Source organism: Littorina saxatilis, linkage group LG4 (genome assembly GCF_037325665.1).
Source record: "Littorina saxatilis isolate snail1 linkage group LG4, US_GU_Lsax_2.0, whole genome shotgun sequence".
Classification (NCBI taxonomy): Eukaryota; Metazoa; Mollusca; class Gastropoda; order Littorinimorpha; family Littorinidae; genus Littorina; species Littorina saxatilis.
Window position 1 is genome coordinate 37,442,067 of NC_090248.1, and position 15,000 is coordinate 37,457,066.

Sequence of the window (15,000 nt, forward strand, 5' to 3'; positions counted from 1 at the left end):
GAGGGTATGGTGTATGTGCGTGTGTCTGTGTGTGTGTCTGTGTGTCTGTGTGTGTGTGTAGAGCGATTCAGACTAAACTACTGGACCGATCTTTATGAAATTTGACATGAGAGTTCCTGGGTATGAAATCCCCGAACATTTTTTTCATTTTTTTGATAAATGTCTTTGATGACGTCATATCCGGCTTTTCGTGAAAGTTGAGGCGGCACTGTCACGCCCTCATTTTTCAACCAAATTGGTTGAAATTTTGGTCAAGTAATCTTCGATGAAGCCCGGGGTTCGGTATTGCATTTCAGCTTGGTGGCTTAAAAATTAATTTATGACTTTGGTCATTAAAAATCGGAAAATTGTAAAAAAAAAAAAAACTTTATAAAACGATCCAAATTTACGTTTATCTTATTCTCCATCATTTGCTGATTCCAAAAACATATAAATATGTTATATTCGGATTAAAAACAAGCTCTGAAAATTAAATATATAAAAATTATTATCAAAATTTTTTTTTCGAAATCAATTTAAAAACACTTTCATCTTATTCCTTGTCGGTTCCTGATTCCAAAAACATATAGATATGATATGTTTGGATTAAAAACACGCTCAGAAAGTTAAAACAAAGAGAGGTACAGAAAAGCGTGCTATCCTTCTTAGCGCAACTACTACCCCGCTCTTCTTGTCAATTTCACTGCCTTTGCCATGAGCGGTGGACTGACGATGCTACGAGTATACGGTCTTGCTGAAAAAGGGCAGCTACTTGACTAAATATTGTATTTTCGCCTTACGCGACTTGTTCTAAATTTCGACCACGACTTGCTGTCGAAATGGTAAACAATTTCCTCAAATATGACACTTTGCCTCACGCACACTGACTATAGTGCGTCATATCCTTTTTTTCTGACGCAGAATAGTTGTTATCCTTACACACTATATATCATTTCTGTTTCAAGTTGAACCACGTTTAACCGCCCGTAGATGTAAATGTAATATACTTCTGGTATTCTACCTTTAATAACCTGTGTATTGTATAATGGACAATATTTTATTTATAACAGTTATACCTGGTGTGTGTGCGTGCGTGCGTGAGTGCGTGCGTGTGTGTGTGTGTGTGTGTGTGTGTGTGTGTGTGTGTGTGTGTGTGTGTTCCGTTGAGAGAGAGAGGGAGAGAGAGAGAGAGAGAGAGAGAGAGAGAGAGAGAGAGAGAGAGAGAGAGAGAGAGAGAGAGAGAGGCGTGTATGTGTGTTTCTTTAAAATGAGATCGTTTGTAACTGATTGTATATCACAGAAGGAAGTGTTTACTAAAATATTTATTCTTAGATTTTAACAAATACTTTTGCTTTTATGTTTAATTTTTAAGTTCAATTTCAAGTTGACTGAGATTAATCATAATATATTTAGAACTGATATTGGACACGTGAGTGACGGGCGCAGTGGCGGGGTGGTAAGACGTCGGCCTCTTAATCGGAAGGTCGTGGGTTGGAATCCCGGCCGCGGCCGCCTGGTGGGTTAAGGGGTGGAGATTTTTCCGATCTCTCCAGGTCAACTTATCCCCCTTCGTGTGTACACGCAAGCACAAGACCAAGTGAGCACGGAAAAGATCCTGTAATCCATGTCAGAGTTCGGTGGGTTATAGAAACACGAAAATACCCAGCAAGCTTCCCCCGAAATCGGCGTATGCTGCCTGAATGGCGGGGCAAAAACGGTCATACACGTAAAAACCCACTCATGAGCGAACGTGAGAGTTTCAGCCCATGAACGAAGAAGAAGAAGAAGAAGAAGAAGAGGACACGTGAGTGTAGGTAGGTGGTTGTGTGTGCGTGTATTTGGTGGGGTTGTGGGTGTGGTTGTGGGTGTGGGTGTGGATGTGTGAATATTTGGAAGTGCGTGTACAAAGGGAGTGGTTTTGTATCAGTGTAGGCCTAATACGTTTTGAACTTGTCATGCTTATGTTAGTCCGGAGGTGGGTTTTTTTTTACGTGATGTAATCTTCCTATCCGAGCCACACGACAAACTGCCGCATGTTCTACAACTAGATTTTCTTTTAAAGTTTTATTTCATTGAATTGAATTGGAATGGATCCCCCGTGACAATTAGACAAAATCTAGCTTGCAGCCTAACATAGATTTCCCATTTTTCATTGAAATGTTTTAGGTTTTCCGTGAAATGTGATGCCACAGTCGTGACAGCCTGAACAATTTAGACAGGTAATCCCTGACTCTGTTTACAGAGAAGTTTATTTGATTATTCCTTTTTCTCTATTCAAACACCCCCCCCCTCCCCCGAATTATTCTATTTCATTCTATGTTCTTCTGTTTCCTTTTATGACTCGATCTACAGAAATGGATACTTATAATAAATAGTAATACAACGAATAATTGTTTTTTCATCCTGGTTCTGCCCTCGTTTATATCTCGGTGTCTGTTGTTTCTGTCAAAATGATGAAAAACCCATCGATTTTTGAGTATAAGAGTGTACGTGCTTCCGGGGAATATTCTGTATCAAATAATGCGTGCGAAGGTGAAACAAGTGAAAACGTTAAAATATGCATATAGTACTAGCTCTCCTGGTTGTGATAATCATCGACGTGTTTTTCTGATGCGGGGAAAAACATACATACACACTTGCACGGATAGACACAGACACACACAGAAAAAACACACACGCACACACATACACACACGCGCACACACACACACACACACACACACACACACACACAAGCACACACACATACATACACACAAATACACACTCACACACACACACACACACACACACACACACACACACACACACACACTGACGCCCACGCACTTGCTCTTTGCCTAAAAAGGAAAGACAGGGTTCTTATTCCCAAACATAACTGTTCATTTTTCCACCTCGACCGAAGGAATCAATTTTGGGGGGATGATTTTATTTTCCCTCGAGGTTAAACTGGTTCACAAAACATATGGGGAGATCACTTGCTTAAAATGAAGACAAACTTCTGAAGTAATACGTAGCAACAATTAATTATTTTTTCTGGGAAGTACATGCAGTGTCTTCAAAGAACACAAAACAGGTTTAACAGAACATGAGCAGTTCTTTATTTCTCATCCGGAGTTTGCCGAATGAAAAGGTCACCTTAAGTTTGACAGTGTCGGGTACTTTAAGGTTACACTGCCTTTTCGCGTAGATGATATTTAAATACCTTTAAAAGTACCTCTGTGATGTGTTGTCATCCGGACTGAAAGCAAGTTTGATAATATCGGGGACTCTTAAAGCACACTTCCTGCTCGAGTCGACAATGTAAAATACCTTTAACAATACATTTAAATGTAACTCTGTGATATGTTGTCATCCGGACTGAAAGCAAGTTTGATAATATCGGGTTCTCTTATAGTACAATATAGCTATTCTGTTAGACACGTGGGGGAATTCGGAGGCTGTGAATGGATGGTCTCACACATCCGTATTCCGATCATCAAAGCATAACGCTACGGAAGTTGGTCATTTTTTGCCGATATCCAAAAGCATATCTGTTACTTCCTGCTCGAGTCGACAATGTTCAATACCGTTAAACAATAACTTCAACAGTAGCTCAGGGCTATTTTGTCATCTGGAGTTTTCCGACTGTTCTGTTTGGGTGGAAAAAGCGGATATGAACAAATCAGGAACGAAACAAACAAGGAGGCGCAGTTTGATTACGGAGTAAGGTGTTGCCTCAAGTGTGACGGTCTCGTGTACTTAACTACCAAACAGGTTCCGTTTTACAAGAACACAAGTACTTAAATCCCTTTTGTCGCGACGTTAGTTCGATTACTTTGGCTTAAACAAAACTTTATTCGATTTTTATCATGACAGGAAACAATGCATGGATTTTACGATTACTAACGCAAGCATATAATGCTTACATTTACTTTCCAACATCCAGTGTAAGCCTACCTGTATGTGAACGGACGCACACAGAACCAAATCTAAGTTGATGTATTGCCTTCAATGTATAAACATGTCATCAAAATTCGGAACAGATTTCTAGGCCTCGCATTCCAAAATCAATAATTCAAAACACAAGTTTAAAACATTGGAACGTTTAATTCAGGAAAAAACGACAAACAAAAATCGAGGATAACTGCAAAAAATGTTTCGTCCATCTTGAAGCAACAACTTTTCCCAGATAAGTCCCAGCATCAGTAATCATCGATTTGTGTCTGTTGTGTAACTTGATTGTTCACTTTTTTTTTTCTTTTTTTTCTTTTCTTTATTCTTTTTTTGAACCTCAGTTACAATATGACTCGCTACGAGTATGATACTGTGAGCGAAGCTGAACAGTTTAAACGTAAACAGAATGGGTTATAAATAATAATAATATCATTCTTTCGTTTAACATGGACAATCTTCGAAAATGTACAATATTTTCAATCAATTATAATTTAGCTATAATTCTCTCCGTCAACTGGCATTTGCATTTGCACACTTTCTCTCTTTCTCTATCCTCTCTCCCCATCCTCTCTCTCCCTCCCCTCCCCTCTCTCCCTCTCTCTATCTTTAATCGTCCTCTCTCTCTCTCTCTCCCCCTCTCTGTTTCTCTCTGATTGTTCACTTAAAAGGCCGTTAGGTCTAAGTTCTCGTGAATGTTTTTGTGGGGTTTTTTTTTGTCCTGAAATAAACGTTCCAATAGTTTTAACCTTTCTTGTTTTGTATTTGTTTGTTTGTTTGATTGTTTGTTTTGTTGGTTTGTTTGGTGCATTTTTTTTTTGGGGGGGGGGGGGGAGGAGTTGGTTGGTAGTGAGAGGCTTGTGTGGGTGTTTTTTTTGTTTTGAAAATGCGATGCTTATCTTGTAGCTGTGTTTTGACCTTTCCACGGCAGGCTCCTTGGCGTGTGAAAAAGGAATGTATGTGAGATGGCGTGCTGTAGACAACATCAACATTTTATTTTATTTCCTACGATGTCCAAATGGCGCATATTTCATCAAAATCCGATGCTAAGCTATGCGGCTATGTTTAATACTTTTTCTTATTCTTTGACTGAGTGTGTGTGTGAACTGACACTGAGCATGATAACAACATTCTGAGTCAAATGTTGCCCACAGCGCAAAAGATATATAGAGGTTACAACACGAGTGGTTTTTTATATGGCTTGTCAAGACCCAGCGGATGAATATCAAGGGACTCACTCGCCTGTGTTGTAACCTATATATACAGGTTTTATTAACACTTGATTATCAAAAGCACCTTTTCCGTACTCAAGCACCTAAACAAACAAAACCCCAGTTCATCGACTTGAGTTCAATACATCAAAGAAGCAAATACATGAACTATTTGACGCACTCGTCTAATGTCATGACGCAACACGCACCAATTCACGCGTTCTTGCCAGCTGACCGAGTTAAGCCAAGATCATAAAATTAATAGACGAGTTTTACAAAGCCAAGACACAGTCATTTCCAAGTGTTGCAAGCGCACGAGTTTCGCCACTGCACTTAGTTGTTTGTCCCGTCATTCAAAACAAAATTTCGGGCGTCACCAAAGCGAGCGAGAAACCGCCTCTTCACGCCTCGGTGGCTTTTACATCCGGGTTTTCGGTGACTGGCCTCTCCGCGCGGATCAAGTTCACAGGAACTATAATCCACACACAATAATGTTAACGCCTTGGAGCACTTTTACTCTGTCGCTTCCTGAAGATTATTCATTTTTATTCCCCCCTCTGCTTCTTTCTCTCTGTAAACTAACTTGTAGGGCTAGTTATTTTTCGGTAACTTACCCAACAACCAAAATCACTTACCCAACAACGGGCCTGAATACTCGATAGCTCATGGGTAGAGACTGTACACATTGTGGATCTACTTTTTGCGACTCAAAAGTTCAGAACACTCTAATGTACAAAATATACATTTTTGGAGCAAACAATACAACCATACCGCATTTAAACCAGCAACTACAGGCTTGAACACATGAATCTCAATATAAAATCCATGAGTTTGGTTGTTTTCTGAATTCAGATCTGCCGTGCACAATCGTTTATCGCTAGCAAGATTCCAAGGAAAAGTCACTCTCATACTTTGTCTAGCGACACGAGTAGTTCCCCTTCCAGATTTCGGCTGCATCGACAAGACTGCAATCCGACGGTCAGTTTTCAACAATATTTCATTTTATAAACAGATCACACGCAATCAATTGCAAACATTTAATCAACTTAAATAACATGCAGCGGTTTTATGCACTATTTTGCCCCAGAAAACTGAACTTCATACAGTTTTTAACGTTGGAACACGGGTGTAAAACTTCGTCTGCTAGTCACATTCGAGGAAAGAACATTTCCTGAGCGATACCAAAACATGAACAGAACACACACTAACTGCCTTTACCGCCACAGCAGAATGACAACATAACTGTGTATTTGATTTTAGTTCAAAATATGGAAACTGACATGAAGTGTTAACAGAATTGAATGATTTGCACGGAACTATACAACCGCGCATTAATCGATCGCCTGCGCAGGTAGACTGGTTGGGTGAATATGATTCGATCAAACTTTCGCACAAAAACTCCTCTTTTCTTTGAATAACTGAAGAAAGGAGGAATAAAGAGGTTACATACCTCGTCTCAGTGATTATCAAAAATAATGGTCTCAGTTCGCGGTCATGAAAAAGCTCGCTGAAGCTCGCATTTTTCATGATCCGCTAACTTCGACCATTATTTTTGATAATCACTGAGACTCGGCATGTAACCTCTACTTATCCCCCCCTCTGCTTCTTTACCTCTGTAAACTTGTAGGGCTAGTTATTTTTCGATAAACACCCAGCAACCAAACAAATAACGAGCCAGCAACAGCCTGAATCCTCGATAGCGCAATAGGTTGAGAAGCTGTTCTGTGTCGGTACTACTTTTGCGACTGAAAAGTTCCGAACGCTCTAATGTACGAAGTAAACATCTCTCAAGCTAACAATACAAACATACCGCATTTAAATTAACAACTACAGGCTTGAACACATGAATCTCCATAATATACAATCCATGTTTTCTGAATCTAGATCTGCCGTGCACAAACGTTCAACACAAGCAAATTCCCAAGGCAAGTAACTCTCATACTTTGTCCAGCGACAAGAGTAGTTCCCCTACCGAATTTCTTTTCACTCAGTTTCCTCGACAACAGACTGTCAATCAATCAATCAATATGAAGCTTATATAGCGCGTATTCCGTGGGTATTCTAAGCGCTTATCGAAGAGTTGTCAACACAGGACTAACAAAGAAACTAACATCTACAGACGTACACAAACCCTATCACACACTAGCAAACCCTGATAAACATACAACAAACAACTGTTTAACAACAATGTACACATCAATAGCTAGGTCCAAACAAAATAATATCAAACACAAAGAAAACACTGCAATCCGACGGTCAGTTTTCAACAATATTTCATTTTATAAACAGATCACACGCAACCAAATGCACACATCTCATCAATTTTAAAAAAAACATAAAGCGGTTTCATACACTATTTTCCCCAGAAAACTTAACTTCATACACGTTGGAACACAGACCTGTGCAAAAGTTCGTCTGCTAGTCCCATTTGACGAAAGAACATTATCCTGAGCGATATCAAAACATGAATAGAACACACAATATCTGCCTTTACCGCCACAGCAGAATAACAACATAACTGTGTATTTGATTTTAGTTCAAAACAGGGAAACTGACAAGAAGTGTTAACAGAATGGAATGATTTGCACGGAACTATACAACCGCGCATTAATCGATCGCCTGCGCAGGTTGACTGGTTGAGTGATTAGGATTCGATCAAACTTTCGCACAAAAACTCCTCTTTTCTTTGAATAACTGAAGAAAAGAGGAATAAAGAGGTTACATACCTCGTCTCAGTGATTATCAAAAATAATGGTCTCAGTTCGCGGTCATGAAAAAGCTCGCTGAAGCTCGCATTTTTCATGATCCGCTAACTTCGACCATTATTTTTAATAATCACTGAGACTCGGCATGTAACCTCTAGGCCTACCTACTATTACTTGTTATTGTTCAGTACAGTGGAAACTTCCAAATAAGACTTCCGCAAATCTTAGAAAATCGGATCTTAAAAAGGAACTTGGAGGAGTCTGGAAACTTGGGTACGTTTACAGCTGTTATGAACAGAGATCTGTAAAAAGCAAGGTCTTAAAGAGATACAACGTTATAAAACAGAATGTCTTCAAAGAGGGGGGGGGGGGGGGAGGCACTGTATTACACTTTATCGCTGACATGCTCTGCACATGTCGTGCGTTTCTACTGAATTTGTGTTGTTCAGTACCACTAAAAGGTCACGTTCTAGAATAGTGTTCCACATTCAAGGAAGAGGTACCAAAACTTTGCTGACGAAGAGAACCGTGGCAGTGTGTTGAAAATGAGATATGGTAAAAAAGCGGTAGTTTTGACTTTGAAATTCCATTCATTCTGCAAAATCAAAAAACAAGACTGGTATGTTATGGGAACGTTTGATTATTGACAAAACAAAACGTTAAAGGTACTGAACTTGTCAAATCCAGGTGCACGGAGCCCCTGGGGCTTTCAGTCATACCTCAGGCAGCTATCCGTTAGAAGAACTACCAAGTTTCATTGACTTGCACCCAAAGAGTCAAGAACTGCGATGTTTTTACGAATTAATTTCGTACTCGGACCCGGCTGGTCTTGGCCTATTTTCGGATCTAAATTTAGATCAGGTAGATCACCACATCATGCACAAAAAGACACGTCACTAAGCAAACTATGTCAGACGTCATCATGAGTTTGTGTAAAACAAAATGGAGGCCGGAATCACTCAGTTGAATCGAACTCCGACCAAACACAACGTAATAACTAGGTTAATTTATGCACTCGCGTGAACAAGAAACTGTCGAGCTTCACAGATGTCGTCGTTGGGTAGTTTTGGGTTTGTTTTACTACCATAGGAGGATTTTTGAACTGTAAATGCACTCATGAGCTGCAACAAAAACGCAAAACGAAGGCTGTGAGCTGCACTGTGCCTTTAAATTTACAGTGCCTCGCCGACATTTTGCATGTGAGACTGACTCATCGACGATTTTGAGATAAGTTCATTTTTTGTACAATAAGTGTTTGTCCGTCTGTCCACTTAAAATACCACCGGGTCTGTAAGTGTAACGTTCTTTTTGTTAAATATTTTTTGGGGGTCAGTAATTAAACGTTCCAATAACCTACAACTCTAGTGGGTGTTTTATCTGAATTTTGGAACGTTAGCAGTCTATCTGATTTTTGGATTGTATTCATTCTGCAAACGTTTTGTTTCGTCACGTTCAAGGGATAAAACTACATCAGTGGCTATTAGTCTAATAAGAGAATTAGGGCAAAATCAAACTTCAAAAAAGTTGTGGATTCTGCATTTTACTGCTTATGGTGCCTGTGCCCTCACGAGTTTGATTTTCATCACCGCCAAGCGAGCCACGCCGTTCACTATTCAGCGATGATTGCCTGTCGAAATAACATGCAGGATCAATCCCCGCGCATTCAGCAAAATGATGAAAACATCTACCAAGGAATGCCAACTATGCGGGTGTTCCTCGAATCGGATTGGATTCGAAAACTTCTTGTGATCGCATCATCGTGAGTAATTTGAACAGAAATTCTTCCTCTTTCTTTTTTATCTGCAGAGGCGGATTTTATCTACGTTTTAATCATGGATAGCTGTGGTGACAGGTATTCATGATTGATGTTTCCATCGGTCTACGCGGGACGCTGTGCGGAACAGGAACGGAATGTCCGGTTACTGGATAGGGATAGCCGTCGGCTGGCGACTCGGCCATTGGCCGGTTGACCAAGTCAGTGAAGGGGTTGGTGCATGTGTGTGTGCGGGCCGTGTGCCGTGTGCCGGTGTGTGTGTGTGTGTGTGTTTCTGCCTGTGTGTTTGCCGTGTGTGTGTCACGTGTGCGTGCATGCGTGTGTGAGTGCGTGCGTGTGTGTGTGTGTGTGTGTGTGTGTCCGTGTGTGCGTGCGTGTGAGTGTGTGAGTGTGTGTATGTGACTGTCTGTTATCCGTATGATGAGGGGTGGGGCCGTACACGGACCTGTATGACTGTGCAAGCTGTGAGCTCTGATCGTGTCTAACAGTGTCTTATACAGAATGTATTGTCCGGCATTATATTGCAAAGGTGTTGCTAGCATGCCTTTAGTCAGTTTCGGCAATTGTTGAAAGTTTTTGGCAGGCCTTGGTGTCACCAATTTCAAAGTGTGACTGATGTGACGTCGGAACTGATGGCAAGGTTTTTGATGTTTTGAAAGAAGCTTCGGTGCGGTTTTGTCCATGGTGACATCTGACGCCAACGACACTCCCTGTCTTCCCTCACCATACAGATAGTGAGATACTTAAACAACACTTAATAATTATATTATCGATGTTTTACTGATCTCCTAAGTCATACATTTTTTTCTGTCCCGGCTCTTATTTAGAGCTGACACAGTTCTTTTTATTATTTTTGATGATTGATAAGTCTGATGAGGATGATGATGTTATGGATTTCCATTACGGTTTGAGACTACGTGACAGTGGAGCACTGTACGCCGCTTACTGTCATAATATATTCAGGCGTCAACTGACCAGGCCCAAGAACTGCTGCACTTTCGGTGTTGGCTAGGTAATTACTAATAAGCGCAACCTGGGCACCCTCAAAGTCTCATTCGTTAAATGAATGACACTTGGCTGTCATCAATGTATTGTGGATGCGGAGCCCATTGTGTGGGGTGTGCGGGGCTCTATAAGAAAACCGTGAGGCTCCGTGCAGGACAAATGTATAAACGTTCAAATATTTGTGACGTCTTGACGGGGAAAATGCCACACCTGCCTTGAATTGCACCCCCTTCCACTTTAACACACACACACACACACACACACACACACACACACACACACACACAAACTCTCGCGCACACACACACCCACACTGACACACACACACACTGACACATACACACAGGCTGACACACGCACACACACACACACACACACACACACACACACACACACACACACACACACACACACACACACGCCGGCTGACACACAAACACACACCGTATCATATCTTCGTTTGCATCTGAGGCACAGAAAGATCGATTTTTTTACTCTTGCTGAAAACGGATTTCGGCTGCCAAATCAGTTGCAGTAAAAACAGTACTTGTAGTTCATGTAAATGCTGCCCGGCAAGAAACGAGTGCACGCCGTTTGCTGCCACTCAGTTGTGTACACATAACAGTCTAAATATAACTTAGTGGTTGCAGCCCACGAACGCAGCAGCAAAAGATGAAACAGTTTTTCTCAGCTTGTAAATGTATGAAGCATTCTCTCTCTCTCTCTCTCTCTCTCTCTCTCTCTCTCTCTCTCTCTCTCTCTCTCTCTCTCTCTCTCTCTCTCTCTCTCTCTCTCTCTCTCTCTCTCTCAGTCTCTCTCCTCTCTCTCTCCTCTCTCTCTCAGTCTCTCTCCTCTTTCTCTCTCTCTCTCAGTCTCCCTCTCTTTCTCTCTCCTCTCTCTCTCCTCTCTCTCTCAGTCTCTCTCAATCTCTCTCAATCTATATTTTGTACTTGCGTCCGTCTTTACGCGACGGTGTTGTATAAACGACAGGTTGGAAGAATAGGCTTTGCCTAAAACCTTTATCCTTTTGTAATAAAGTTCTGAGTCTGACTGAGTCTGAGTCTGAGTCTCTCTCTCTCCTCTCGCTCTCTCTCTCCTCAGTCTCCCTCGCTCTCTCTCCTCTCTCTCTCTCTCTCTCTCTCTCTCTCTCTCTCTCTCTCTCTCTCTCTCTCTCTCTCTCGCTCTCTCTCTCTCTCTCTCAGGCTCCTCTCTCTCAGTCTCTCTCTCTCTTTCTCTCTCTCTCTCGGCCACAGTAAAACAGATCTGGGAATCTCAGTTCTTCACTCTTTGGTTTGTAAAGGTGTGGCGCAGTAGGGGGAGACCGGGGCTAGTCCGCCTACTTTTATGCTTTCGGTAGCATAACTGGCGAGTTTGATGAACTAGAAGACTGATTTTTTTTATTTTACATCAAGACCAATGTGTAGCTGATATCAATGTGCAGACAGTTTTTATGTGCGCATGAACATTTGTTGTACATACTGCTTTAAGTAGACCTACCCTAACGTAGGCGAACTTGCCCTAAGTCGGGGTAAGTCCGCCTACAGGGTGGGGCAAGTCCGCCGCTCTCATCCCATAGTAGGTACAAGACTAGTAGTGGGCAAGCTTTATACACACACGCACGCACGCACGCACACACAGTCAGTCAAACAAGCACCCGATCAGTGGGAAAGCTTTTTTAATTCCCTTCAATATTTAGGTTCAAAAATGCCAATGACAAAATACAAAAGAATGTCGAAAGAATGTAACACAAATCGGCGTCAGTCTTTTTTAGACATGAATCTGCAATCTTTACCATCGAGAATAGATGGAGTCACCATCAGAGTCACAGTTATGGCAGATGTAAACTGGACTGTTTCCCACACCTGCACATTCTTCATGGCGGACTTGCCCCATGACAAATAGGCGGACTTGCCCCCGCACGGGCAGGCAACTCTAGTGCCAGATAGCGCAGATAGCGAGCACAACATGGGAAGGAAGAAGCAAAACTTTCGTCAGAACTCGACCTTAATTAACGCACTTTCACTCGACACCAAGACTAAGTATTTGTTCTCAGAGGTAATGCATCAAAACCTAAGTCAACTCCTATGCATTCATGTTACAAAAATGAAGAAAAACACTTTTTGTGACCTGTACTCACGATAATTATATGGGCGCGCAACCTCTGAACTTCTGCAGGATATGGCGGGAAGAAGGGACACCACTCTCACGTGGTGTGAATGACTAAAAGGTGGCAAACGTAATAAAGACGGATGTGCCCCGGGGGCGGACTAGCCCCGGTCTCCCCCTACTCTAGTTCTAGTGCATGGCGCACTTCTTGTTCTGTGATGTGTTTGGTAGCAATCAAACTTTCTGCGAAAAAGCACAATAAACGAGAGGTCTGATCACAAAACTACCAATCGTCAGTCACCATAACTGTGTACCGGTAAAGCGACGATTTGTATTCTCGTACTCCGATATTGTGGTAACCGGTCCTTAAATCAATGAAAAGTCACACTGAATGATCTGGGTCAGTGTTCGTGCGTGCGTGCGTGTGTGCGCGTGCGCGTTAGTATGTGTGTCAGTGTGTGCACGGCCCGTGTGGGTGTGTTTTTCTGTCACGTCAGTTGTAAATTACATGAATTGAAAGCTTGCAAAAAGCAGGCATAATCTTCACTGATCGTACAAATAACGATCCTTAAAGTTTCACTCCGCCTCAGATGAGGTTTACAGAACGATGGGATCTTTCACGAAATAAGTATTTCTAACCTTATGGAACACACTTGCACTAGCATTTAACAGCATTAAATGACACAGTTCGTTTAAAGCCCCAGTCTGCCTCAAATGGTTTTAAGGAACGATTTTAATCTTCTCACGAAAAAAGCAGTTCTAACCTTACGGAACACATTTGCAATAGCATTTAATAGCATTAAATGACACAGTTCGTTTGAATGGCTATTTAGCTTGCGTAAACCACACACCAGTTTTCGTGGTTTATCTAACCCCTGAGCCATCGTGGACCTGTGTGATCCACTTTTCTTTTTTCACAATGTATTTGTCAGTTTGTGATTTCAATGCGACTCGCTGTATCTGCAATAGCACGTTATTGTGTACACCTAAAATGCAACAAACGACTGGGAGTCACACGAACCTTTCGGCGGTGGTTGACTTCAAAGAAGCAAGCGCTATGTAAAAAATTCGTCTGCTTGGGCAAACACGACCTTGCGTGGGCTGTTTCCGGGCTCCCTTTTTTCAAACTTTCAAAATTTCGAATTGTACTGATCTTGTTTTGATGAAAAAAGAATCATTTTATGATTTAAGAATGTTTGTGTAACAAGCTGTCAATTTCTAATTTAGATTTTAAAAGTTAGGTCTAGTGCCAAAACGAGGCTTCCGATTTGTCTAATGGTAAATCCGTTCTGACTGCACACAATATATTCTTTGAAAATGCCTCACTCTCAACGGAAAGCAGCCAGGATGTTCCGGCTTGGCGAGCGTTCAAATGGAAGTATGTTTGTACTGTATGTAGAGGCTCGGGGAGCTCAGTGATCAGAAACGGATGATTACTTACGTGAGTGTGCCTTTAAATGGCTATTTAGCATGCGGAAACCACACCCCAGTTCTTGTGGTTTATTCAACCCCCGAGCGATTGTGGACCCGTCACGTACGTGTGTGACCCACTTGCCCTTTTTCACATACGTGATGAATTAAGTCGTCAGTTTGTGGTTTCAATGCGACTCGCTGTATCTGCAATATGCACGTGATTGTGTACCTCTGAATCTAAAATGCAACAAACGACTGCGCGTGGCACGAACTGAGCGGTGGCGGTTGATCGCTCAAAGAAACTGGCGATATGCAGAAAATTCGTCTGCTTGGGCAAACACGATCCTGCATGACCTGCCTCCGGGCTCCCTTTTTTCAAACTTTCAAAACTTCGAATTTTAAAAGTTATTTTTGGCGCCATATCGAGGCTTCGGATTTGTTTTATAGAGCATCCTTTCCTCAGTAACTGCACAAAATAAATTGTCTGAAAACGTCTCACTCTCAACGGAAAGTAGCCAGGATGCTCCCGAGCGTTAAGCGTTAAAATCAGTGGAAGTATGTTTGTACTGTCTGTAAAAGCTCGGGAGGCTCAGAGATCAGAAACAGATGGTTTACGAGAGACGGAGGGTGGCTTTAACTATACATTAATATTTCACTTAGCTAGTTCCCGACCGGGAACGATTTATATCAATAACGCCACCAAGAGACAGACAGACAGACAGACTCTCAAAAACAAACACACACACACACACACACACACTCACACACACACACACACACACACACACAGTGACACACACACACACACAAAACCCATTCAAACTGACATAGAGTCTCACAAACTTGGTCCCAAAAAAACTTAAGGGCACTGCCA

General features: G+C 41.8%; 1 protein-coding gene and 1 long non-coding RNA gene across 2 annotated transcripts in view; both read left to right on the top strand.

The window, feature by feature from the left end:
* LOC138964660 (uncharacterized) overlaps nucleotides 1-15,000 on the top strand; it is a 464,957-nt gene that overhangs the window by 403,925 nt on the left and 46,032 nt on the right. The gene's annotated exons all lie outside the window — the stretch shown is intronic.
* Nucleotides 9,448-15,000, top strand: part of LOC138964653 (uncharacterized) — a 31,034-nt gene continuing 25,481 nt past the window's right edge. Inside the window, exon 1 of the mRNA XM_070336662.1 lies at nucleotides 9,448-9,587. Coding sequence (XP_070192763.1) covers nucleotides 9,448-9,587 — 140 coding nt within the window. The remainder of the gene's footprint in view (nucleotides 9,588-15,000) is intronic.